The 26,753-nt window shown below is 44.0% G+C and overlaps 1 protein-coding gene across 1 annotated transcript; it reads right to left on the reverse strand.

Annotated features, from left to right (window-relative positions):
- Positions 1 to 2,728: 2,728 nt before the first annotated feature.
- On the reverse strand, positions 2,729 to 25,985 carry LOC139576969 (protein crumbs homolog 1-like). The gene is made up of 13 exons (XM_071403635.1): positions 25,730 to 25,985; positions 19,868 to 20,563; positions 19,431 to 19,626; positions 18,687 to 18,826; positions 17,894 to 18,079; positions 17,607 to 17,720; positions 12,894 to 13,886; positions 12,105 to 12,664; positions 11,758 to 11,923; positions 10,212 to 11,073; positions 9,980 to 10,096; positions 4,947 to 5,073; positions 2,729 to 4,692 (listed from the first exon to the last, which is right to left on the reverse strand). The coding sequence occupies exons 1-13, from the start codon at positions 25,797 to 25,799 to the stop codon at positions 4,471 to 4,473; spliced, it is 4,449 nt and encodes a 1,482-aa protein (XP_071259736.1). The 5' UTR covers positions 25,800 to 25,985; the 3' UTR covers positions 2,729 to 4,470.
- Positions 25,986 to 26,753: the final 768 nt, after the last annotated feature.

Here is a 26,753-nt window from a genome sequence, read left to right on the forward strand (position 1 = left end):
ACAGCTATACTGCTCAATTAAAGACATCTCAGGCAATAAGTCTGGAAATCAAATGCATGATTTCTGTAGTATTGTGCACCTGTTATTACCGGCTGAAGAGCCAAATGTTTGTTGAGTCTATTATGAGTGTAAACACAGGCAGTTATTACCATATCAAGTGAATCCATAATTCACCCTGTGTCTGCCAGAGCTTTGTGACATGTGTGTACTTAAGGCACACCTGGCTAACTAGTGACTAGTTCATGATTGGCAGGGTTTGGTACAGTGACAGTACAGTCCATCAGCTGTAAACCTCAATGCTGCTGTATCAATGCAGCGCAGACGTTCCCCACGCAAGGCTGTCACGGCGGGCTGACAAGCCTCAGAAACACACATCTAATCTTAGCCTGCTTTTAATCTCGTCCTCAACCACAGGTGTGGAGAATACAGGGAGAATGACATGCTGTACAAATATTAAACATCCTTCCAGCGTATTCATACATAATTTCTTCTCTGGAGCTTTTTACATCTCTGCTTTCCCCTATTTTTTATTTCCTCTCTCACTCTTCCCCCCCTTCCCTCTCTCTCTTCCTCCCTCTCTCTCCGTGTCATTGTCTCCTCAGAAGTCCTGGCAGCGGGATCATCTCCATCTCTTAGTGTCAATTAAAAGTGAAATATCTGCATTTGTCAACGTATCATTTGTGGCCGGCGTGACGCTCCTCTGATTTTGTCGGCGATTCCTGACACGTGGGAGAGAGCAGGAGACGGCCGTCTCCCTCATTAGAGCGAGAGCTGGCATCATGATGGCTGACACTGGCGAGCGCCACCTCCTCCTGACATGATACTTACCCAGGAACAGCCCTCGTCTGTCAGGGCTGTCACACAACAGCGCTGGGGGAGCGGGCCCCTGCACACCAGGCACCCATCTCTCAGGGCTCAGGAGGAGAAGGGGGAGGGAGGAGGGGTGTTGGAGATCAGTGCAAGGCTGGGTGCTGGATTGTCTTTGTCCTAGTTTTCTATTGACTGTGTCTATCTTTATTTATCTCCCTTCCTCCCTCCCTATCTATACTTAGTGTAGTCTGAGTACCCAGATCAAGGAAAATGTAGTTTATTAGATGAGACCAATCATCTTTTTTTCACAAAAATAGTGTAGCATTCACAGCTTTAAATTGTCTTCATCAGGCTTACCTAAGCTGAGAACATTGTGTATAAATTGTGTTGGAGTCTGTGAAAGTTTTTATGATATATCTACTGTAAGGTGTCAGATACCTGGAAGGTTGTGGTAAGATAGTAAAGTAATAGAAAAGTAAATATGTTCTACATTGTACAGTAGATTACATCATATCTAGGTAAGGAATATTTTATACCTTCTTTTATGGCTGGGAGGGGTATCGGAATTTGAGATGCCCAGTGTGTGTGTGTGTGTGTGTGTGTATACGTGGGTGTGTAGATTCCAGCCCAGCATTCCTGCCTCCTCCGCCCCCACGCTGTGGATCAGGGAAGAAGCCAGCCAGCGATCCTTTCCTCTACAGTTCTGTTCATTAGGGAGGGAGAGAAGCACTGACCACCACTGCACTGCTCTGAGGGTGTAAGTTATGATAAAGACACAAAGGAATTCACCATGAGCTCTTCAAAGAGGCCAGAGAGTGAGGAAGGAGGGATGGTGCAGAGTGAGAGGAGAGAGAAAGAGAGAGAAAGAGGAGGAGATAAGATGGAGACTGTGATGTTAAAGGATTTTTCTATAAATTGAATGATCCCTCAGGATATTCAGCCACCATCATTGTTCTAACTTTTTCACATATCATAACCTTTAAATGTAAGCACCTTTGTCAGCATTACTGTAAACTGTAATAATAGTCCTTCCCAAATGTTTCTTCTAAGCTCAGCACTCCCTCCTGTGGGTTCCTCTTGCTTGTGTGGATCAGGCTTCACATCTCTGTCTGGCCCTTATCCTGGCTGTGACCCTCTCCCTCTTGGTTTACTTGAGTGAAATCATTGTAGTTCCCTCAGTTGTTCTCATATTATGTCAGCAGAGAAGATTTAATTTAGAATTATTTTCTTGGACCGGATGGGCCCCTCCATTTCAAAATCATAGGCCAGTTCCCATTCTCTTGGATCAGTGAGCTAATTTTAAATCTGGAATCATACTCTTCGTTTCATTTGGGATGAGCGAGAGAAGATTTCTGTGTCGTGTCTGAAGGGTCCTTTCTTACTTTGTTTTTACAGACAATTTCCAGGCGGTACATGTGTTACTTCATGAGAAGAAACAGACCTGTGCTTGTGAGAGACTGTATTTCTATATCATTTATTTTTCAATGAAGGCGTTATTAGGCGTTACAAACATGCACTGTGCCGCTCTACTCCCTCCCTGATTCCCTTATTTTGCTACAGCACTGAGAGAGGGGATCCATTCAGGAGCATTGCATTCATTTAAAAGACACAAACCATAGGCACTGAATTGCAAATTCTATTTAACAAATAGATAGTCAAACCCTTATAGCAGGGATGTCAAACTCATTCCACGGAGGGCCGAGTGTCTGCAGGTTTTTGATTTTTACTTTCAATTAAGACCTAGACAACCAGGTGAGGGGAGTTCCTTACTAATCAGTGACCTTAATTCATCAATCAAGTACAAGGGTGGAGCAAAAACCTGCAGACATCCGTCCCTCCGTGGAATGAGTTTGACACGTGCCTTATAGGATAACTGTTGACTTATAAGATCGTTACAAACAGAAACGTACACAGCAGGTCCATTACTTCATGATGTTGTTTTTATTATCCTTCTTTTATATGAGCTCTTTTGCAGCAGTTTAACTGTTGAAATCCAACAGAAACGTTTACGTTTTGAATAAATCACATTATATACAATTACATCATGTTACAGTGTTACTATCCAATCACATTTTACAGAATCACAGAATACTCCTTGTATACACCAGTGTAGCCTACCCAGCATCCCATACTGTTGAGTACACTGTACTTTGTACTGCGTGAGTAAAGATGCGTCCAGTGAAGGCTCCTACCATACTGTTCAGTGCTGAAATACAGGTCAGTCCAGTCTATCCCCTGTTGTAGATTAATCCAGGGTGTACCAGGATTGGGGTCAAATCAGTTTTCAATTGACAATTGACTTTGTGAATTGAAAAATCCCCATAGAAAGCAATGGGCTATGTTCACTTCCTGAATTGACTTTATTGAAAACTGAATTGAACCCAACCCTGGCATGTATTCTGTGAAATCCAGCACTGGAGCAGAGATGATGTCAATGTATACACAGTAACATGTCTCCCAGTAAAATATCATCCAGCCATGCAGGAATAAGAGGAGGAGGCCCAACAGAGCTGGAACAGGCAGCATGCTTTGTCTATCTGTCTGTCATACTGCTCTACAGCATTCCACAAAGACATCAATAAAATCATCACAGTGAGTTTCCCTTTGAGACAATACATGGCTCCATCGAACATATAGATACAATATACAGGAGTAAAATGTTGGGTTTGTCAGCATTCCATCCATTCTGTTAGGAAGGCACATACAAACAACTCATTCATAAAGTAATTTAGAAGTCAATTCATAACAAATACTTATCTTTCAATTATTTGCCTTTAGTAGGGTCTGCATGATCTTCATATCTAGCTAATTTGATAGAAAAATATAGTGCCTTATTTTCATTCAGCTCAGTTACAGTATAAATGTGGTACAACATCCATAGTTACAGAGAGCGAAAACATCCATCGATCACTTGGCTGGTTAAGTTAGTGGCACTGGTGAGCAAAGACTAAGAGACAGGAGTGTAGGTTTGGGTAAAAGCAACCTGTCTGAAGACTGTGGCATCAGAGTTGAAGTTAGCTGATAACATTAACATGGTCTCAATCCACTTTCTAGGAGTTTTAGGAGCACCTCACACATTTGCATAAGACAGTGACATGAACAAAAACACATAAAATATTTAGAAATAGATAATTATTTACATTGTTGGTGTAGCCTGTTAACTTACATAGTGCACATCCCGAGAAAAATACAATGTTTTACCATCAAAGTCATCATTCGTGTGAACTCACACATAATCATTGTGGGGTACAGAATGTTCACAGGTAGGTATTTTATAGAAAGACACTGGAATCAAGTATGGTTCATCACTCCAGAGAAGGGATTAGCTGAGGAGACTCAACCCGACAGCATTTCTCGAGTCTTGGGAAGAAGACCGTCTCTATCCTGTCTTTCTCTGAGGCTCTGACAGATCATGTCACTTCTTTCCATAGAGGGATGAGCTCTGGGTTTAACCACCCCCACCACCATGACCCAGCAGCAGCAGTGTGGCGGGGGCACCACTGTAAGGGCATATGTCCACACCACTGGTGGCCTTTCACCCCTTGGACACCTCTTAATGAGTCTGACCAGTCCTCGCCTGTCTGTTTGTGTGTCTGAACCAGAGAGTGTAGGTGTATGCAGCCAAGCAAAGGAAGTGTGTGTTTCTGTTGTGTGTAGGGCTCATATGAGCCTCTCCTCAGGGGGCACTTTGAGCACGCTACCCATCTCCAGCCGTGCCCCTGCCACCTCCTGGGCACTGGGACTATAGGTGCCCTCTGACTGGCGCTTCTTGCGGGCGGTCAGCACCATGAAGACCAGGGCCACCACAGCCAGCAGCACACACAGGCTGGCCAGAGGGATGGCCACCACTAGCCAGGGCACACGCTCCCTCTGCTCCTGTCTCTACAGAGGGGACAGAGCAGGACAACAGGCCTTACTTCTCACTCAAACTGAGATTAGAGGAACTACAGTTTAAATAGTTTAATACATCAGCTCTTTTGATCCAATCTGGTCTATGTATAAGCTTTTGATACTCAACACACATTAGCATTACATACTAGACTACTGTAACATATACACCTACACTATGTACTGGTTACATGCAGACTGTCAGTTACTGAGTGCGATATGGGGAGATACAGTATGTGGTCACCTACATTGTTTTCACACTGTGTGCCGCTGAAGCCCGGCATACACATACACTGGAAGCTGTTGAGTCGGTCCAGGCAGGTAGCACCGTTGAGACAGGGACTGGACTCACACTCATCTGTCTCTGCCTCACACCTGGGAAAGAACTTCAGGGGTTCAACACAACACTGACACACCAGCAGTCCCACAGCTCGCTGTAATTACAACAGGAACCTTGCACTGTCCACCCATTGACATAGACAGCATTTTAACCTTAGACATATAGGGCTGGTTTACTGGACACAGGTTAAATGGTGACTGCACTTCCTATTTTGGCCTCGTTTTGAAGATTGCTCATTAAGAAATGCTAGCGGCCATGACTGAAGCCAAATGAGAGTTGTCTTGGGAGTGTGATTTGATGTGGGAGGTCTTAGTCACACAATTTTACATTGTTTGTCAGTGCCCCAAATCACTTGCTAGCTAGCTAAGTTCGAACTGTGTCCGATTACCCACACTTGCATCCTAAATTGTAGGCCGTTTGAGTAAGTTTAATAATATGCCACATTTAAAAAATCTAGTATACTTTAAATGCCAGGATGTCATTCTCCTTCTGGCAGCTGATCAATTAGATATTGGGGATGTGCTACCGAATCAACAATAGTGGGAAACAATGCAATCTCAGTATGTGAAAAAAAAAAGGTTTACATATGAATAGGAATTTTCGAAAAATCGGATGGTTTAAAGGCCAGGATGTTATACTCATTTCCTCTCTTCATTTAGTAGAATTCGCTGCACACTTTTCTACAAAGAGGTTGGCTGCGAGTGATAGGCCCTAGTTCTCTTCAAGTAGCCAAACAACAAAACTATTATGAAGATGCCGAATAACGAAGCTTCTGCGGTGGTGTTCAAATGTAGGCTAAGTAGTTTTTGTTCTCCTTAATTAAAATGATCACCAGTATTGACTTTTACCCAAAGTGGATTTCTGTTTTCTCATTGAAAAGTGTTACTTGTTCTCTCTCATTGAAAAGTGTTTCTCGTTCTCTTGGCCTTCGTCAGAGCTTTAAAACTAAATACACAAACATATTTTTATTTCTGAATGTGTCGGCAGACTCAGGATGTGGCTGCTTTAATGATGTCATGTTATTTAGGCCTTTTGATTTGAACATATAGATTGTTTTAGTTTTGTAGGCTACCTATTTAATTATTACATTTTTGGATCAAGCCTTAGCAGTCATTCTTATTTCTTTCCCAATGATCAAGGTTTTAGTTTATTATGTTGCTGTCCAGCGGTTCTGAATTTGCGATGCACACGACTGTCCACGTTTTTCCGTACAATAGCCTTTTGATTTGAACATTTGAAAAGTTTTGGTGTGTGTACTAGACTATTTGATTGAATTTATATACAGTACCAGTCAAAAGTTTGGACACACCTACACATTCAAGGGTTTTTCTTAGTTTTTTCTATTTTCTACATTGTGCAGTAATAGTGAAGACATCTATGAAATAAGACATATGGAATCATATAGTAACCAAAAAAGTGTTAAACAACCACAATCACCCGACCTCAACCCAATTGAGATGGTTTGGGATAAATTGGACCGCAGAGTGAAGGAAAAGCAGCCAACAAGTGCTCAGCATATGTGGGAACTCCTTCAAGACTTTTGGAAAAGCATTTGTAACGCAGGTCAACTAATGTTGAATACTTATCGTTACTAGTGAGATTCCAGTAACCAATCATATATTGCTATTGATATGTTTAATGTGACAGCTATTACAAATCAGCTGTCAGAAGCTGCATGACGAGCAGTTTATTTTGAGCCAATCAAAACTCAATAATCTCTTAGTCCCTCTCCTAACTTCACGTTATACACCAGTTGGCGCCAACATGCTAAAAAAGAGCTAGAACGGAACGTGAAAAGCTACCGCCATTCCATGGAAGAAAAACTATGTTTCAAAATGTTGAGAAGTTGTATAAAACTGAACTAAGAAGAGAGAACTGGATGTTAACATTCACTTATCTATACAAACATGCTGTGAAGGGATTGAGGGAAAGATTGACGCCAAGATTTGTTGAGTTTTTGTATGGAGAACGAGCTGCTAGCATTTAGTGTAGCTAAGCTATTGCTAGCATTTTGTGTGTGTTCATACTGAACCAAGCATACGCACAAGCCGTTAACATTTAAGCTAGCTCAGTTATCAATCAATTGAAATAGCAAACGTTAGTGATCATGCTAATCATGCATGGCCAACTATTTTAGTTTTCATACTTTTATAAAATGTGATTAGCTAGTATCATAATCCATTTTGGTACACTGTTATGTTTTAGATGACTTTATAAGAAATGACGTGTAGGTGTAAGCACTAGTACTTTTCATTTGCCCGGACTTGTCTATTGTTCAGTCCACGTGAGCCTAGTGCAGTAGTGAAAGTGTAAAGCATTTTGACTAAGTTTTATTTTCTTAGTCCTGTAAGAGATTAAAGCTAAGCACTATATTAATGGTTATATGAAAGTACTCATGGTGTATATATTGTGTGATCCTGTTTGTAAAACAGGTCAGGTTTTTTGAGTATGGTTTCAAGTCCACCAAGGATGGCGAGCAGCCCGAACCCAGGACATTGATAAGAAGATTTGCATGCAAAGATTTAATTTCCTTGGAGAACACCGAATTTGCACTGCCATACTACGGTGTGGTAGGATATTTCTTGCAAAACATCATTGCATCATTCATTGCAGTGGGATTGTTATTATAAGCACATGCTACACTTAAACACCTTACAGTGTTTATTGATAGGCACAGTCACTCACATTTGATTCCATGTCTTAGTGTTTTATAAGTCAGTATTTGTGAATTGGTTTGTGTTTTCTGTGGATTCATGTTTTTTGTATTGCTATTGAACTTTGAACATTGAAATCTGAGAGACCTTCAGATTAAAATAGAGTTGGGTGAACTCTAGTAAACTATAGGCAGGATATATGGCCGAAATCTAAGTCTATTGTACTATTGATGTATTTCATTCATATTGAGCTCATTGTACAAATTTCACATATGAATATTTACTCAAGGTGATTCAGTTTTTGTAAGTATTTTTTATTTACAAAATACAAGCCGGCATTCTTTTCCTAAATGATTCAGTTATGTGGTTTTCATTTCTCCCTACTGCTCCAGTAGCGAACCTAACTGGTCCAATAGAGTTTAAGCTTAAACATAGTGCCCATAGTGTTAAGCAATTGTTACACATTTGTCATCAAGCTGTTTGAGAGAATGCCAAGAGTGTGCAAAGCTGTCATCATGGCAAAGGGTGGCTACTTCGAAGAATCTCAAATATAAAATATATTTTGATTTGTTTAACACTTTTTTGGTTACTACATGATTCCATATGTGTTATTTCATAGTTTGATGTCTTCACTATTATTCTAAAATGTAGAAAGTAGTAAAAATATAGAAAAACCCTTGAATGAGTAGGTGTGTCCAAACTTTTGACTGGTACTGTATATTACAGCAAACTCCATAAAAGGCTTAGGGCCAAGGGTTATTTCAACATAACATTGGCGATGTGTTGTCTTATGGAAACAAGTCTGAGGCGCTGCATAACGGGCAGGTCTGTTTCACTGTCTTCTTCTTCTTCTATCGTATTATGACGGTCCGCAAACACCTCCGATCTCCAGCACCATGGGCACCCCCACAGTTAACACACACAACTCTTTCCACCGATACTACACATTCCTTTGTCTCATGCCCTCCTGCAGACTTCTCACATCTAGGAATCTCCCTCCTACACACTGCTGCAACATGACCATACGCTTGGCACCTAAAACACTGTAATGGGTTTGGGACAAAATCTCTCATGGGATAAATTATACATCCTAACTTGACCTTGTCGGGAAAGACTCAGCAGGAAACTCTGCAGGAAAGACAGTATCCTCTCTGTTTCACCACACTCTTCACCGGATCTGTGTCGCACCAAATGGCAGGAGTCACAGACACCGGGAATCTTCCATTTCAGTTGATCCTCCTCCACACTTAACGCCACCCCCGTTACCACTCCTTTCAACAGCACCTTGCTCCAGAGAGCAAAGCAAGTCACAGCTCTTGTCCCTAGTTGTGTGGTCTGGAACGCTCGCTCCCGCTGGACAGAAGAAACGCAAAAAATCATCACGAGTCCACTTCGAGTTACTTTCACCAATTCAACAGTCCCCAACCTCTTCTCCACCCAACCTGACACCACATATGGATCTGCCAGAAGGCAAGAATCCAGCCTCTCCAAAAATCTCACTCCCACTGGGCCAGAATCATCTTTATCATCATCAGGACAAGGCTCAAACTAGGCGCTTTTTACCTCATCTGCCACCGCAGTTAATTCATCCTCACTCTTTTCACATTCAATTTCTTTCTGTAGCTCTTCCAAAAGTTCTGTGTGATCCACCATTCCATATTCACTCAAAACATGTTCCACTTTTCTCCTTTTCATTTTCTCCTGTCCGCCATCTTCTCCTTCATCAGATCTTCCAGAAGGCTTGTGCATTCCCCATTCCATATTTACTTATAATATGTTAAATTTTTCTTATTTTTTTCCTGTCCGCCATCTTACCCCCACCTCATGGCCACACCAGCTGCCACATTCAATCACCATGCCATGCAACAAAAAAAAGCGTGTTCCAGTGTCTGGATGTTCTGGATGCTATGATTACATAGAGCGTGTGCAGCTGAGAAAGCGCAATCAGCACAGCTGCTTCTCTCATGTTAATGGGCACTAGGCAAGTGGGCATGATCATTATCCATACTCAACCCTCCAGTAAGTTGTGACGAACTCACTTACAAAACTCAGTTTTGGATGAGACTTTATTGGACGTGACTTTATGGCCAAAATTATCCTATTTACACTTTGTATTCAATTTTGTCACTAAAATTAATGTTTCTGACTCATATCGATGCCACATAGGCCGTTTAAAACTAGAGAAGTTGGTTCTAAGAGGCAGTTCACCTTTAAGCATAGTCCATTGAGCATGCCTTTAAGTCCACGAAAATGTGAAATGCATGAAATGATAGGTTTGGGATCTCACCAGTCCCCAGTGTATCCAGGCTTGCAGGTGCAGTTGGCACCCCAGATCCCATCCATGCAGACTCCACCGTTGTCACACTGCGTATCCTCATCACACTGCTGTGGAGGGAATCTCCGCCTACCGAACACACACATTATAGAGTCATTACAACTTCTACACAAACTAAACACACACACACACACAGTGTTGTGATTTTTCCAGTCAGAAGCATGCACAAGTTTGTGGTACTCACTGACAGCGGCGGCCGCTGTATCCAGGGAGGCAGACGCAGTGGTAGTTGCTCGTCCCGTCCAGACAGGAGCCCCCGTTCAAACAGCTGTGTTCCAGGCAGTCATCCACCTCCTCATCACAGTCTCTGCCCCCCCAGCCTTTGTGACACTCACACCGGTAGTCTGCCAGCAGGTCTGTGCAGGTGCCATGGGCACAGAGGCCTGAGGCACACTCATCTGTGTCCCTCTGGCAGAACTGTCCTTCCCAGCCTGTGGCACAGCTGCAGTTTAACAGGTTCCAGAGGTCCTGGCAGAAGCCCTGGTTGAGGCAAGGCTGGGACTGGCACACATCGGCACCAACACACCCCATCTTGGGCTCCTGGCCTCCCTGCCTGATAAACCGGGCTGCCTGGGGGGAATCCTGGTCGTCCACCAGGGGTAGGTAGACTCCTCCCACCCTCAACTCCCCCAGACAGCCTGTGTAGTTCTCTGCCATCCACACAGTGGTGTCGTTGAGGAAGTTGAGATTCCCAGCTGTGCCCATGGTGCTGCCCACCCTGCGCCCGTCCACAGTGAGGTGCCAGCGGGACACAGGTTGCAAGGGGTCGGCCATGGCAAGGTGGAGATGGTGCCAGGCCCCATCTGAGATGGGCAGGTCACTGGTGAATGCCTGCAACTCCAGGCTGTTGCCGCTCAGTAGTTTGACTAGCAGGGAGGAGTTGAGCAGACCCAGACAGAAGACCTCAGCTCCGTTAGTGGCCCGCAGTAGCACGCCGTTCTCCTTCCGCGTACGTATGTCCACGGAGACACTGGTCACCGAGGCGACTAGCGAGCCGTTAGCAGTGAACTGCAGAGCGTTGCTCTCAAAGGTGGCATTAGTGAGACCTGGGGGAAGAGCAGTATCGTATATACACTGAGTATACAAAACATTAAGAACACCTGCTCTTTCCATGTCACAGACTGGCCAGGTGAATCCAGGTGAAAGCTATGATCCCTTATTTATGTCACTTGTTAAATCCACTTCAATCAGTGTGGATGAAGGGGAGGAGACAGGATAAATAAGTATTTTTAAGCCTTGAGACAATTGAGACATGGATTGTGTGTGTGCCATTCAGAGGGTGAATTGGTAAGACAAAATATTTAAGTGCCTTTGAACGGGTATGGTAGTAGGTGTCAGGCGCACCGGTTTGTGTCAAGAACCGCAACGCTGCTGGGTTTTTCAACAGTTTCCCATGTGTATCAAGAATGGTCCACCACCCAAAGGACATCCAGCCAACTTGACACAAGTGTCGGAAGCATTGGAGTCAACATGGGCCAGCATCCCTGTGGAACGCTTTCGACACCTTGTAGTGTCCATGCCCTGACGAATTGAAGCTGTTCTGAGGGCAAAAGAGGGTGCAACTCCATATTAGGAAGGTCTTCTTAGTCATACCTTTCAATATGTAATATTCAGTATTATCTGGTATTTGTTATTTTGTGTGCATGTTTATGGCTGAAAGAGAGCAAGAGACTGAGACTGTCAGAAAGGGAGTGAGGGAGTGAGATAATGTATCAAAAATGTCCACTTACACTCATAACCGTCAACTAGATCCACACACTGGCTGCCCATGACACAGGGGTCACTGACACACCACACGCGTGTATCACATCGCCTGCCAGAGAAGTTCATGGGACAGGTGCACTCAAATTCATTCCAGGTGACCCTGCACGTTCCTCCATTCTGACAGGGACCAGTCTGAGGAGAACTTAGAAATTAGTGTCTGTTACAAAGACTGAACTCAAAAGTCTTTATCAGGACCCTAACCTGACAAATCGAGTCAGCTCTTGTACCAAGTATCCTTGAACAGTTACACCCACTTCCTGCAGTTACAGTAATACATCTCTAAAGATTAAAGTTGCCATTGATGTTACTGTACCTTGCATGCCTCATCACTGACACAGCCATCCAACACATTCTCAGCTTTGTTTGGGAAGTAGCACTGGTACGCTTTGTGGGTGTGGCACTCCTCCTTTGTGTGGTTGGGATACAGCTGCATGTGGTCCAGAGTGATGTCCTGCAGGCAGCCTTTGAAGTGACCTCCCCAGGGGGCAGTGGACTCCCCCGGTGGCAGACCCCCGATGTACACCACATCCCCCCGTTCCATCCTCACCCTCCCCAGGGAGAGCTGTGTACCAGCCTGGCTGAACCCTACCTGACCCTGGCGTATCGTCACAGTAACCAGCTCCCTCTGTCCGCTGGTGAAGTAGGTATTGTTAGAGAACAGAGTGGTGGGGGGGCTGTTGAAGACCAGGGTTCCCTCCCGCAGGTACAGGATGAGGTAGGCCCTCCTCCCTCTCCGCAGCTGGAGGAGCAGGCCGCTGGGATTCAGAGAGCGGAGGAAGAAGGAGATGTTGAAGTTCTCACCATCAGTTGTGTTGATGTTGAAGGCAGCATAGCTCACTGTTTCTTCATTACTGAATGTCCATGAGGGGTATTCTGAGGCAAGCAACAAAAAGCAATGCTTTCAGTGTGAATGACAAAACCTGTACAAACCAGTGTTGTTGAAGGAAACTGGTTGTAAGTTGAGTAACCCTCTTTAAATGACCGTATAGTGTCAACGCCTGGTGTTTACAGTTTATTGTATAGTTTTTACATAATTTTAAAAGCAATATTTGAAAACTAAAAAGTAAAGTAGTAATTTTTTAAAAGCTATAACAGTTCTTACCTTCTTCACATAGGGAGCCATGATAGGGTCGATGACACTCACAGCTGAAGCTAGTCCACAGGTCAATACACTGCCCACGATGATGGCAGGGGTCAGGATGACACCAGTCAGTCTTGTTGCAGCCCAGCTCCATGTCTTGGACGTGCTCTAGAGAGAAATCCTGTGGCAGAACACGCTGGTGGTCAACCTGTAGATCCTCCATGCAGCCAATGAAACCCTTCCTACTCTCTGTGTTGTCCAGATACTTCTGGGGGGCCCCCCCCACATAGACTTCTGGGAATGATCCATGTTGGAAGAAGACCAGTTGGTTGTGTCCTTCGTTCTCCACCGTGCATCCCTCGTCATTGTCACAGACTGGTCCTTTGACCATCAGTACCAGCTTCTCATCCATGGTCACTTTGGCCTCATGCCAGTCTCCGTCGTTGACTGGGAGATGGTAGGTGGCCTGTAGCTCCTTCCCTGATCCAGCTCTAGCCTTGAGGAGGCTCCCCACGATCTCCAGGGACACAAAGTAGTGCTCAGCCCCTCCGTAGAACAGAAGCATGTCAGGCAGAGTGGTCCTGAAGCGCAGCTGGACGTGGTGGTGATGGGGTTCTACTTCTGCCATGCTCCTGTGAGCTGTAGGAGGGAGCTGAATGAGGATATAGCCCTCTGTGTTGAAGGAGAAGGTGGTGGGGATGCCGCAGTGCTTCCCAGTGAAGCCCGGGGGACAAAGGCAGGTGTGGCCATGCTCTTGTTCATCCCCATCCCCATCACTGTCCTCATTACCATCCTCTTCTTGGCTTAGGATAGGCACACAGGGGGCTCCGTTCTCACACAGGTGTTCCCTGCAGCCAATCAGACGGACGTCACAGTTATGGCCGCCCCACGGCTCCTCCCCTGGCTCCGCCTCCACACAGTGGCAGGTGTAGGCGTTGGCGTCGTCGTGGCAGGACCCTCCGTTCTGACAAGGCTCGCTCTCACACTCGTCGATGTCTACCTCGCAGTGCACACCTGGAACGAAAACATAACACACCACTAGTTCTTCATGTTATACATGTATCTGGCTGAAGGGTTTTGTCATGTCGTTCTCTGCCAAACAGCACTGTCCCTCAGCCACACAGACAGATTCAACAGGAGCATAAGGGTCTCCCTAACCAAACCAATAAGTTAATCAGAGTCTCCCTAACCAAACCAATAAGTTAATCAGAGTCTCCCTAACAAAACCAATAAGTTAATCAGAGTCTCCCTAACCAAACCAATAAGTTAATCAGAGTCTCCCTAACCAAACCAATAAGTTAATCAGAGTCTCCCTAACAAAACCAATAAGTTAATCAGAGTCTCCCTAACCAAACCAATAAGTTAATCAGAGTCTCCCTAACAAAACCAATAAGTTAATCAGAGTCTCCCTAACCAAACCAAATAAGTTAATCAGAGTCTCCCTAACCAAACCAAATAAGTTAATCAGTCTCCCATACCAAACCAAATAAGTTAATCAGAGTCTCCCTAACCAAACCCAAATGAGTTAATCAGAGTCTTCCTAACGAAACCCAATGAGTTAATCAGAGTCTCCCTAACCAAACCAATAAGTTAATCAGAGTCTCCCTAACCAAACCAATAAGTTAATCAGAGTCTCCCTAACCAAACCAATAAGTTAATCAGAGTCTCCCTAACCAAACCAAATAAGTTAATCAGAGTCTCCCTAACCAAACCAAATAAGTTAATCAGTCTCCCATACCAAACCAAATAAGTTAATCAGAGTCTCCCTAACCAAACCCAAATGAGTTAATCAGAGTCTCCCTAACGAAACCCAATGAGTTAATCAGAGTCTCCCTAACCAAACCAATAAGTTAATCAGAGTCTCCCTAACCAAACCAATAAGTTAATCAGAGTCTCCCTAACCAAACCAATAAGTTAATCAGAGTCTCCCTAACCAAACCAAATAAGTTAATCAGAGTCTCCCTAACCAAACCAAATGAGTTAATCAGAGTCTCCCTAACCAAACCCAATGAGTTAATCAGAGTCTCCCTAACCAAACCCAATGAGTTAATCAGAGTCTCCCTAACCAAACCAAATGAGTTAATCAGATATGGAACTAAGTACACTGGCACGCATGAGACTTTCCAGGAAGCACTTGATTAGACTATGACAGTTTACTAATGATGAAATGACCGATGAAGGTAGCCTTACACAATTAAAGTAATGACTGGGACGTTAATTGAATTGATCTGACAGTTGAAATATCGGTAGGGATGTGAGCCCAGTTGCTCCTTTTCTTTCTGCATTCCAGCCAAATCACAGTAAAAAAACACTTGCTGTGAAGAATAGTGCTAGATTATTTACAGTCTATATATAGTAAATCAATGGGACTTTAATACACTTAGTAAGAAATGAGCCCAGAAAGTTTATGCATTAGCAAAACCTACTAAAACTCCTCTCCACACAAGTAAAAACAATAACAATGCTCCATGCGCCCTCCTCCAGCCCCATACCTCCCCCACATAAACACACAGCCTGTCCTAGCAGCCCTTCCCTGTACTGTAAATCGGAGGTGTTTACCTGTCTGTCCCCATGACCCACACCACACAGCCAGCAGCAGTAGTAGCAGTAGCCCCCTCATTCTCCCAGAGCAGTAAACACACACATATAGCTTAACAGAAGAGATCCAACTCATGCCCCTTCTCTCCCTCTCTCTCACACACACACTCACACACACATACACACAGTCCATACACTCCCCTCTGTACCAGGCAGGCAGAAGTGATTACACGAGCCTAGCCCACCCTCCTTCTCTCCCTCCCTTTTGCCTGCATGCCTCCTTCCCTCGGCAGCCCAGCCCAGCCAGGGCTCTAAGCCTCCCACCCAGCTGGCTTCTGTCAGTGCTGACAACAGGAATGTTGGGCTGCAGTCCCTCCTGATTGATGTTATGGATGCCCACTCATGGCAGATGACATTTTAATCACAAGAGATGGGCTTGTGAGTAGAGGGGCTGAGCTTGACTAACAAAAAAAATAAATTAAAAAAAATAGATGAAAATGTATGCACTCACTACTTACTGTAAGTCGCTCTCGATAAGAGCTTCTGGTAAATGACTAACAGTTTTTTTTAGCTCAGTATAACATAGGGGGAAAGGAGGGTCAAGGTGGGCTGGGATGAGGGGGGCTCTATGTCATTTGTGTATCCAGTTCCTGAGTATTATATCTGCACGTGCAAAGGAAACTCATGGAATCACAGATAATATGCAGTCATATGATCTTGTTGTGCACGTGTGTGTTATGTCCCCTCTATTTTGCTGATGCCTGGTTACAATATATGGAAGTATGCTTACCCTTGCAAATAGCCTAGGACTAGGAGTATCACAATGCATTCTGTACTAATTGGTAACAGGTTTTGTTTTGTGATGAGAGGGTCTTCGTGCCTGCTTTCATTCATTAGCAGTTGATAAGGCTTAAGCAGCTTTGTGGTAATCTCTCTCTCCCCTGGTAAACTAGAGGAAAGACCTATGTTTAATGCACAGCCAGGACTACTGACATATGGCAGCAGGTTTTACGGGCTTTGTTGTTCTTCTACTGCCTTGCCCCTCCATATGGACTCCCCTCTTCACAGTCCGCAAGTCCAAAACGAATTCACGGCAACGCACAGTATTATACAGAGCCATGATCGCATGGAACTCCCTTCCATCTCCAATTACTCAAGCAAACAGCAAAATCACCTTTCAAAACGGATTTAACAACATCTCATGGAACGGCGGGGACAGTGAGGGGACACACACACACAAAGACACACTCTAACACACACATTGTTTTTTAGTTGTATTGTTTGTGTATCGTTGCATTTTCACTTTGTGACTATCCATGTCTATTAGTGTATCAGTGTTTGTTTTGTAAAGTTATTTTGAGGACACCAGGAAGAGTAGCTTCAAATACCCGCCCTGTCAAACCCCTGTACACGGCAGGTCACCCAAGAAACTGGATATATACTTTGTTTTATATTCAGAGTTATTCATGGGTGGTTTTCCTTCCCACCTTCACTTGTACTAAACTCAAGGTCAAACTTTCAGCGTGGTTTTATCTCTGTTTTGACTGATGGTGGTATTAAAGTTTTCTAATGCCCAAGCAGACCAGTTCCAGCCGGAATGATCAGCAGTGGCAGGATTAACCAATTATTGTTTTTCTCACTGCTCAGCAAGCATCTCCAAAGAGATATCACTATGGGATTTCCGGGGCCGGGTTTAGGCATAAGTGCAATAACCGGTCAATTAGGACCCCTCAACTTACTATTGAGAGTAAGAATAGTAGAATAAACCAGGTTTAATTTCGAATTTTGGTTGTGCATTAGATTGGTAGTTAGTCTAGCCAGCTATCGAAACTTGTAGTAATCATGGCCAAATACCGAACGGGCACTCAGGGCACATGCCCAGGGGCCCTGATCTTCAGGGAGCCCCCATTGATTGTGTTAGTCATTCTCACACACACATCATATTAAGATGACATAAGTCATTACAAAATGTGCAGAATTGTAGGAAATTAGCTGTAAAACTAGAAAAGTGTTCTCTCTGCCCCTTGGCAAAATTTGTAGAATTGCAGGAAATTAACTTTAAAACAAACATGTTTCTCTCTACCGTCAAGGGGGATTCATTTTCTTTGTAAACTGAAATATATTAAGAGCAGGTCAGGGGTTCTTTGCACATAAAGAGCTGTATTATTACACAGTGAAAAAGAGAGACAGTCTTACCTGTAAACCCAGGTAGACAGACACACCAATATGAGTTGACCAGGTCCTCACAGCTCCCTCCGTTCTGACACGGGGCGGACTCACACTCGTCCACATTCACTTCACAGCTCTCTCCTGCAAGAGACAGGACGCATTACTTACTGACTCAATAACTCACCCTCAACTCAAATTAACATCCACTACAATATCAAAGGATTCCAATTCAACCAGATCTTATTCTTAAAGGATCCTGTTCCTATTCAATGATCATGAGGTCACCAAGTATGAATATGAGTCATTTGCCTTACCAGCAAACCCAGGTTGACAGTGGCAGAGGAACCCAGCTGCATCCTCATAGTTGAACTCCCTGTCTTCCAGTCCAGACAGCACCCCATAGTACAGCAACTGTGAGCGCTGGAAACACTCTCCTCCATTCTCACAGGGCTCCAGCTCACACTCGTCTATATCCACCTGGCAGTTCTTCCCTTCATAACCTGCATTACACACAGCCATTATTAAAACAGGACCACACAGTACCACCTTGTTCAATACACACATACAGTATCTATCAGCATGTCTTTATGCATCAAAACACAACAATATGATGTGTTCTCCCATATTATGATATATTATTGAGGATCATCTTTGTTTTCCTACTGCTCATGGCCCTGCAGCTGCACCAGTTCTGCACTAGATGACACTGTGGTGTAACACCACAGTACTACACTATTACAGACTATTATAGGTTTTTCGCTATGTCTCATACCACTCCCCCTTCTTGTCCTCTAAACTACATACCTTTTACCCTTTCTCTCATTGATTTACGTCTGGGAAACTCCAATAACCCAATCTTACCAAGAAGAGGGTTTCAAATGTCTCTAAAAGACTGCGCCTGGAGTGTCTCATTTCAACATACTCCTGACACTTAGGATGTTCCCATATACTCGCTGTTTTAGTGTCAGATAGCAGATCAAATTGTCTTGTCCAATAACCCCTGCATGTGTAGTACTTCCTGTAGTGTAGCGAAAGCTATGCAGACATGTTACTACTCCCTCATTTGGTGAGAAGTGGGTACACAGCGGGAGTATTTGGTGTGTGTACCTGGCCAGCAGACACAGCCATATTGGTTGATTCCCTCTACGCAGGTAGCTCCATTCTGGCAGGGGTCAGAAGCACACTCTGGGATGTCCACTTCACATTGCTCTCCTGTAAAGCCTGTCCCAGTGCAGTCACACTCATAGCTGAGGAGGAAAGTTACAGAGGCAAATTAGATCCATCTTATTTCAGTGAAACTGGGACAGCTTTGATGTATAAAAATGCGGTGGGGTCTCAGCGCAGCCAGTAGAGATATTAAACAGCCCTAGCTGTGAAGTTTCTAGTCTAGTATATGATTTCTGAGCTACAGGCTTTCCACCCTCAAGTAGTTTTCTTTTGTGGGGCAGTCCCACTTCTTGCGTTATTTAGTTTTATTGGACAAGACAAAGGTAGAAAGGAAATATAGAGGTGAGATTATGTTGAAACAGCAATGGGCATGATCCTAAACAGCTTAGACCACTACAACTCCTTAGACCACCTTTAGGGCATTTTTTGACTAACAAATGTAATTGGTTCAATCTAACGTATTTCTGTCTTATCAACCCAGGTCTGATGAAGCTCTATCAGGTTTTCCTAACTTCCCAACCTCATGATTAATTACCATCCGAATAAGCGGATTGATCCTTATCCTTGCCCTGTTAAACTTTACTGTCTGGAAGGAATCCCTCGGCTGACATACTGCTCACCGACACATTGGGGTTAAGCAGCTGATTCAGCCTATAAGAGGAGAAAGAGTAGGAGCCGCCTTACCTGTTCACCAGGTCAGTGCAGTTGCCCTCGTTGAGACAGGGTCCGCTGGCACACTCATCAATGTCCAGCTCACATTCATGGCCCTCGTACCCGGACACACACTCACATGTGTACAGACCCACATGGTCATGGCAGCTGGCACCATTCTGGCAGGGCTGCTCCTCACAGTCATCTATCTCCACTTCACAGTTCACCCCTGCCACACACAGCACAGACACAGCTTCATATGATGTGTTTCACCATGAGGAAAACAACTGAGCTCTGAGGTCTAATGGAGCAACACTAACCATGGTGTATCAAACGTGTGTAGTTTCTATATGAGGTTGGTTTAGTAGTGAACTCTTAACTAAAGGCACTGAATTAAGAAGAAAGGGTAGTTCCCTAACTCTCTAAGACAGCAGGATGTATTGCACTGACCTAAACAGAGACCGTCTCACCTTTGAATCCAAGAAGACAGTTGCACTCATAGTGGTCCACCTCATTGGCACAGGTCCCGTTGTTCTCACACGGCCGTGACGCACACTCGTTAATGTCCAGGTCGCAGTGGTAGCCTTGGAAACCAGGCACACAGAAGCACTGGTATCCGTTGACGCCGTCTTTACAGATGGCTCCGTTCTGACAGGGGAGTGACTTACAGTCATCTATGTTCTCCTCACAGTCGCTCCCCTGGAAACCCGGGCCACACTGGCACACGTACCCATCCGGTGTGCCAACACAGGTGGCATCGTTATGGCACGGCTCCTCAGAGCAGTCCCTGATCCTCTCCTGGCACTCTTCTCCTCCATAGCCAGGGGGACAGTGGCAGGTGTAGCCGTCCACCCTGTCCACACAGTGAGACCTGACATCCCCTTTACATGGGTTGCTCAAACACCTGCTGATGTTGAGTGTGCAGTTGGTCCCTGCGAAGCCGACAAGGCAGTGGCAGGTGTAGACCCCTGTGCCCAGTGTGCTGGTACAGTTGGTGCAAGGGGCATCGTAGACACAGGGGTCGTACAGCTCCTTACACTCCTTCCCCGTGTAGTGGACTGGCCATCTGGGGCAGAGACACGTGTAGTTACCCATATAGTCCAAACACGTACCTCCATTCTGACACGGGGATGACAGACACTGGTCTGCTGCTGTGCACAGTATACCTGTTTGCAAGAAATAAAAGACTCAGTGTTTAACATGAATGAGTAGACCTTATCAAGCTCCAAAGTTTGACTTGAGGAAACTGCTGTGAGAAAATCACTGGTAAAGTCTGGTAAGCTGTGCACTTGTGGGCACACAGCTCCCCTGGGACTGCAGTGCAGAAGAAACATCAGCCCCAGCAGAGAAGCACGAGATTGAACTACACTCAACTTTCTAGTTTTCCCCTTTAGTTAACACTATCAACATTTCCCTCTACAGTGGGAATAGACAATATTAGCCACTTTCAATGCAACATACTGAAACAAAACGAACTATGCAAGACTTAGTGTTGCAAAACTAACTATACAAGATATTTTATTGTAGGCAGAAAGCACCAAAGTAGGATTCTATTGAATTGACAGGCATGACTCAGCCCGTACTCCAAAGACAAGTGTGACATAACCAATCAGAACTACAGTATCCCTATATGCAAATGTCCAAATTGTCCTATGTGGATCTGATAATAATGGACTTTATTTTGTAAAGTGGTTTCTTGCATCAAACAACATATTGTCAGTCACCTCCTTGTCTGAAGGACAAGTGGATAAACAGGTTAATGTCAAGCCCTGCATATTTTTTCAAAAGGTCTCACGGAATGTAGGCCTACATTGAACAACACACATTGGCTGCTACTGTAGGCTGAATGATAGAACTATTGATTTTGATAGTAGGCCACTCTGATAGGCCTACATTATGATCAAATAGCCACAGTAGCCTAAAGCGGGTACAGCCTCAGTGTTCACAATAAACCCGTGCCAGAAGTCGCACAGAATTTTCACAAGGTTCAAGTTTGCGCTCAGCAGACCTGAAATTTGCTCAGTGCCTACATTTTTTGGAGGGAACATTGCCAATGAGATTACCAAGTAGTAGCACTGAGAGTTCTTATAGGCGTGACATCCTACAAGCTCATTAGTAGACTGATACACCAGCTACAGTACCTTTGACCTCTCCCTTTGTCTCTGATTTTGAGGCGCTTACAGAGCACTCTCTTATTAATGAAGAGTAAAAAGCCCCACTTCCCTCTCTCTCTAGTCTCTACAGTGAACACAGCAGATGGTGTTAGGAGTAACTTCATTACACAATCATTGTAAAAGCAGCTGTTACCTGAGACTTCATCAATTTAGTTCCCTTCACTCTGACCACTACTTCTCTAACTTGGTTCAGACCGCATGGCCCATCGTCATACACAATGCATCAGGTTGTCATTCACTAGTTTAATAATCACAGACTGTTTGACCCTGGTTCGATTTCCCGCAATAGTTGTTGAGGACATAGCAAACACTATCTTTGCAGAATTTCCTTTATGGAAAAGAATAAGCTTACAGTGCTAAAATATTTGAATATGAAGAGGACAAAACTGTGGAACTGCCCCTCCCTACCTTCAGGCTATACTCAAACCCTACACCCCAACCCAAGTACTCCTCTGGTCTCTTGGCCCTCCTACCCCTCCCGCTCAGCCCAGTCAAACCTCTTCTCTGTCCTGGCACCCCTATGGTGGAACCAGCTTCCCCCTGAAGCTAGAATCCCTTCCCATCTTCCGAAAACATCTGAAACACTACCTCTTCAAAGAGTATGACTTTGCTGTTAGCTGCTTCATTGAAGAAACATGTACTTATGTGGTTGTCTCATCTATCTATCTATCATCTATCTATCTTATGTGGTTGTCTCATCTATCTATCTATCTTAAGATAAATGCACTAACTGTAAGATGTGCATTTATCTTAAGATTGATAGGTGATTGCTTTGGATAAAAGTGACTGCTAAATGACTAAAATGTCAAATGTAAATGCTGTGTGAGTTCTGATAATGTGTTCCTCATAAAACTTTACGTTTATGGAATGTGTATGTTGTCTTAAATCCTGATTTGATTAGATTACTAAAGTATCGACTGGCTTATCAGAGTTATTCAATATACTGGTATTGTTTATATTGTATTTAACAAAGTTCATTAGAAGGGATTTTTAACATATGTTTACATGAGAGTTGTTTCCGTCACTCACAGCTTATCTTCTCTGTCCCTTCCCACTGGGCACAGACGTCAATTCATTGTCTATTCCACATTGGTTGAACGTAATTTAATTTAAATGACGTGGAAACAACCAGTGTATGCCAGTGGGTTGTTAGTCACCCCTCCTTATAAAACACCTATCCCTCTATCCATAGTAACACCTACGACTGCCATTTATTTATCCAGGCAAGTCAGTTAAGAACAAATTCATATTTTCAATGACGGCCTAGGAACAGTGGGTTAACTTCCTTGTTCAGGGGAAGAACGACTGATTTTTTTTACCTTGTCAGCTCGGGGATTCGATCTTACAACGTTCCAACACTCTAACCATTAGGCTACCTGCCACCCCATACCATTTAGCACATCTACATACAGTTCCTGTGTCACCCCTAACACCTATCTGTTACTATAATGTGACCACCCATAGTGCTGAAGAGCTGCAGGGTGGGCAGGCTTTTGATCGAGTTCAGCACCTGATTCAATGAATCAACTTATCATCACACAGATTAGTTGTGTGTGATCAGGTTTGTGATTATTGGCAAAAGCCAGCACAACTTGTTGCTCTCCATGACAAGTGTTGGAGACCACTGACCACTGATAATGTCCTACTGTAAGGCAATGTGTCACAGTCTACTTGCTGTCAGTCAGTCTGCTTCCCCTGCTGTAATCTGTCTGTTCGAAACACCTTCCCTGTTCTCTACTAATGCCCTGATACCCCAGACACACTGGAATGTTGGTTTCAGCCCCCAGTTTAATCAGTTTCTCCTACTCTCAACCCATCAACCCACAAGCTTCCCTTAACTCATGGTGTTCCCTTTATATTAGAGAGTGTGTTTAACATGCACACATGTTAACACTCTCATCCTCCAGACATAATCATAATGCATAGGATTTACACTGAGTGTACAAAACATTAGGAACAGGTACTGGTCACAGAGGCAAATAGCGAGCGGTTAGCAGTGTACTGCAGAGCATTGCTCTCAAAGGTGCCGTTAGTGATATCTGGGGGAAGAGCAGTATGTCAGTAAGGTAATATCGTATATACACTGAGTATACAAAACATTAAGAACAAAGGACATCCAGCCAACTTGACACAACTGTGGAAAGCATTGGAGTCAACATGGGCCAGTATCACTGTGGAATAGTTTCAACACCTTGTAGAGTCCATGCCCCTGACGAATTGAGGCTGTTCTGACTCAATATCAGGAAGGTTTTCCTAATGTTTTGTGCACTCAGTGTATATAGCGCTTTTATAAGACCTAAAGATGCTTAAGTAGTGTAGTGTAGCTGGTACACATGGACCCCATATCAGACTAGTAGTAGTGTGGGGGGTGGTGATTGGTTTAGACAGTGGGGGTCTCTGACTGGTCTATCCTGCTACAGCCAGACCAGTCATCCCTGAAACATTCCAATGTGTTGATGTCATTGCTGCCTCCCGTGTCATGAAACAGTTCATAAATCATGGTTATGGGCAGATTACGGCGCTGTTCTCTGGCACTGCACTGCACCAAGCACTTGACCCCAGGAATGAAGATAAACACAGAGCAGAGCCAGTTACTTGTCATGGGACCATCCTAACTTAGTACGCAGGTAGAGTAAAAGAACAGAGAGTTGTCAGCTGTCTGTGCAGAGATGGATCCCAGCCCCAACTCTAGAGTGAGTCTGTCAGAGCATCCCTCTAACAGTGTTGGAGAACGCAGCAGGAAGATAATAGATGATTAATAGTTATAATATAAGAGAACTTCTTTCCCCTGCCCCGTGATAACAGTTACCAACAATAGTTAGCCAACATAACATACATAACATACATATACTCCAAGTCAAATGTCAATTGAAACCCACACTGTGAGATATGGACCAATGATGCCATGACTAATGTGAGAGGACGCTCCTGGCTCTAACACAAGTTCTAGTTAGAGGAATTCTATTTGGTCACCACAGGGGACTGCTAGCCAAGCCATGCCAGTGTTGAGCTTTCTCCTAAACTGTATTCATACTCAAAAGGCTACACTGTGGTGATTCACTTCGCTTTAAAAAGCACAAATTCTCACACGTTTAGTCACAGTTATCCTGTGATGTCAGTCAGAGATTTAAAGGTTTGTGTTTCGTGTGGGTTTAACATTAAAGGAGCCATATTGTCGTCAAGATAGTATTTTATATGAACAATTGTTGATTCAATATTGTAGATACTTTTCCATCAGCCATAAAATCTAAATATACTGTTTGTTTTTCCACACTTCTCCGAAGATTGCCTCTCTCTCCATTCATAGTTTAGACAAAACGTGGTGCAGACTCTTAACCCGTCACCATGGTGATGGGTAACAATGGCCCCTGCATGCAATCCGCTCTAGCCGTCCCGTCCTGTCAGTCTGTCCAATTTAACGAGGTTCAGACGCTTCCCACAGGGCCGCAGGAAAAATGGGTCAACGCATCATTAGGTGGGGTTCAAAATATCCTCCACCCAACGGCACCCCAATCCCACCCCACAATCCCTCCTGTCTTCATCTCTCTACTAATCTTAATGCTTCTATCATAGAAGACATGGGTTATCAGAGATTAATAACAAAAGCCAATTATCTCACCGTGTTAGTTGATTGTGAACGACAAATTAATTAATGATAAGGGCTCAAGACAATTATATCTTCAATCGTCTTACATAGTAATGGATGATAAATTATAGTGACATACGTTTTACCACAATTCTTGTTTTATGTATGCTATGTTACAAATGTTTGATAGCTCTCTTCTTGGGGCAAGTCTATCTTGGTTCTCTTAAAGAGATGTATAAATAGGATAAATAGGACCAGCCGTATAATTAAAGAATAAATAACTTATTGAAGGGAGACTGCAATCAGCTTAACATCAACTACAACAACCTGTCTGCCAGCTGGCCTCTAACCACTTGTCCTCCTGTAACATCTTCCCACCTTGTTAATGCCCTATTACAGCCCTGTCCCTATCTCCTACACACAGATACACACACACACACATTTTCACATCACTACTTTCCCCATTAATACTCACACATACAAGTGCACACACACTTCTCACTATTCACACTCACAACAACACATGGAATATTGTAGTATTCATACACCTAGTAGTTGATCAACAGTCCTACCCAGTTTGAACATTATCATGCTGAGCAGCAAAGTTCTTTGGGACTTGAAAAGAAACCTCCCAAACTCCATGGCAGTGATGGGACCCACTGGGTTCCGTAACGTCCAGCCTGAGAACTGCTGCCTGTCACTCCTCCACAGGGTCCCCGCCCAGCATACTGGTCCAGCCGATCAACTCTCTGCTCTAATAGAAGTTAGCTGGAAGTGTGCTGCAGCCTCTCCATGCTTGGTCAGTAGTCAGTAGTGTGAGTGTGTGTGTGTGAGCTCTCTGGGGATAGAGCTTGGCTGGCTAGAGTAAGGCAGAGTAATCACCCTGCAGAGAGAGGCCAAAGAAAACATGGCCTGGATTCACTGACATGGACTGTTTCTCTCTCTAGCACTCTCTCTTTCTACTACACCCCTTTGTCCTCTTTCCTCCTCTCTCTTCATTCCTCTCTCCCACTTTATTTCACTTTCTGAAACAAAACATAAACGCAACATGCAACAATTTCATTGATTTGACTGAGTTACAGTTCATATGAGGAGAAGAATTCATTTGGCCCTAATCAGATATGCATCTGTTGGTCACAGACACATACAAAAAATGGGCCTCACAATGGGCCTCAGGATCTCGTCATGGTATTTTTGTGCATTCAACTTGCAAATCAATTCAAATCGCCATCCATAAAATGGTCTTGTGTTTGTTGCCTGTAGCTTATGCCTGCCCATACCATAACCCCACGCCACTATGTTCACAACATTGACATCAGCAAACCGCTCGCCCACACAATGCCATACACGTGGTCTGCGGTTGGGAGGCCGGTTGGACGTACTGACAAATTCTCTAAAACGACGTTGAGGCTGTTGGTATGGAAATTAACTTACATTTTCTGGCAACAGCTCTAGTGGACATTCCTGCAGTCAGCATGCCAATTGCATGCTCCCTCAACACTTTAGACGTCTGTGGCACTGTGCTGTGTGACAAAATTGCACATATTAGAGAGGCCTTTAATTGTCCCCAGCACAAGGTGCACCTGTGTAATGGTT

Source organism: Salvelinus alpinus, chromosome 5 (assembly GCF_045679555.1).
Source record: "Salvelinus alpinus chromosome 5, SLU_Salpinus.1, whole genome shotgun sequence".
NCBI classification, from domain to species: domain Eukaryota; kingdom Metazoa; phylum Chordata; class Actinopteri; order Salmoniformes; family Salmonidae; genus Salvelinus; species Salvelinus alpinus.

What these genes read in the sequence shown, in the direction of transcription:
- LOC139576969 (XM_071403635.1), bottom strand. Translation starts at nt 25,799, where the DNA reads ATGGAGTTTGGGAGGTTTCTTTTCAAGTCCCAAAGAACTTTGCTGCTC. An exon ending in CTGTCTTCTTGGATTCAAAG is followed by an intron (nt 19,627 to 19,867) that starts GTGAGACGGTCT and finishes TGTGTGTGGCAG; the next exon opens with GGGTGAACTGTGAAGTGGAG. An exon ending in GCACACAGTGTGAAAACAAT is followed by an intron (nt 4,693 to 4,946) that starts GTAGGTGACCAC and finishes TCCCCTCTGTAG; the next exon opens with AGACAGGAGCAGAGGGAGCG.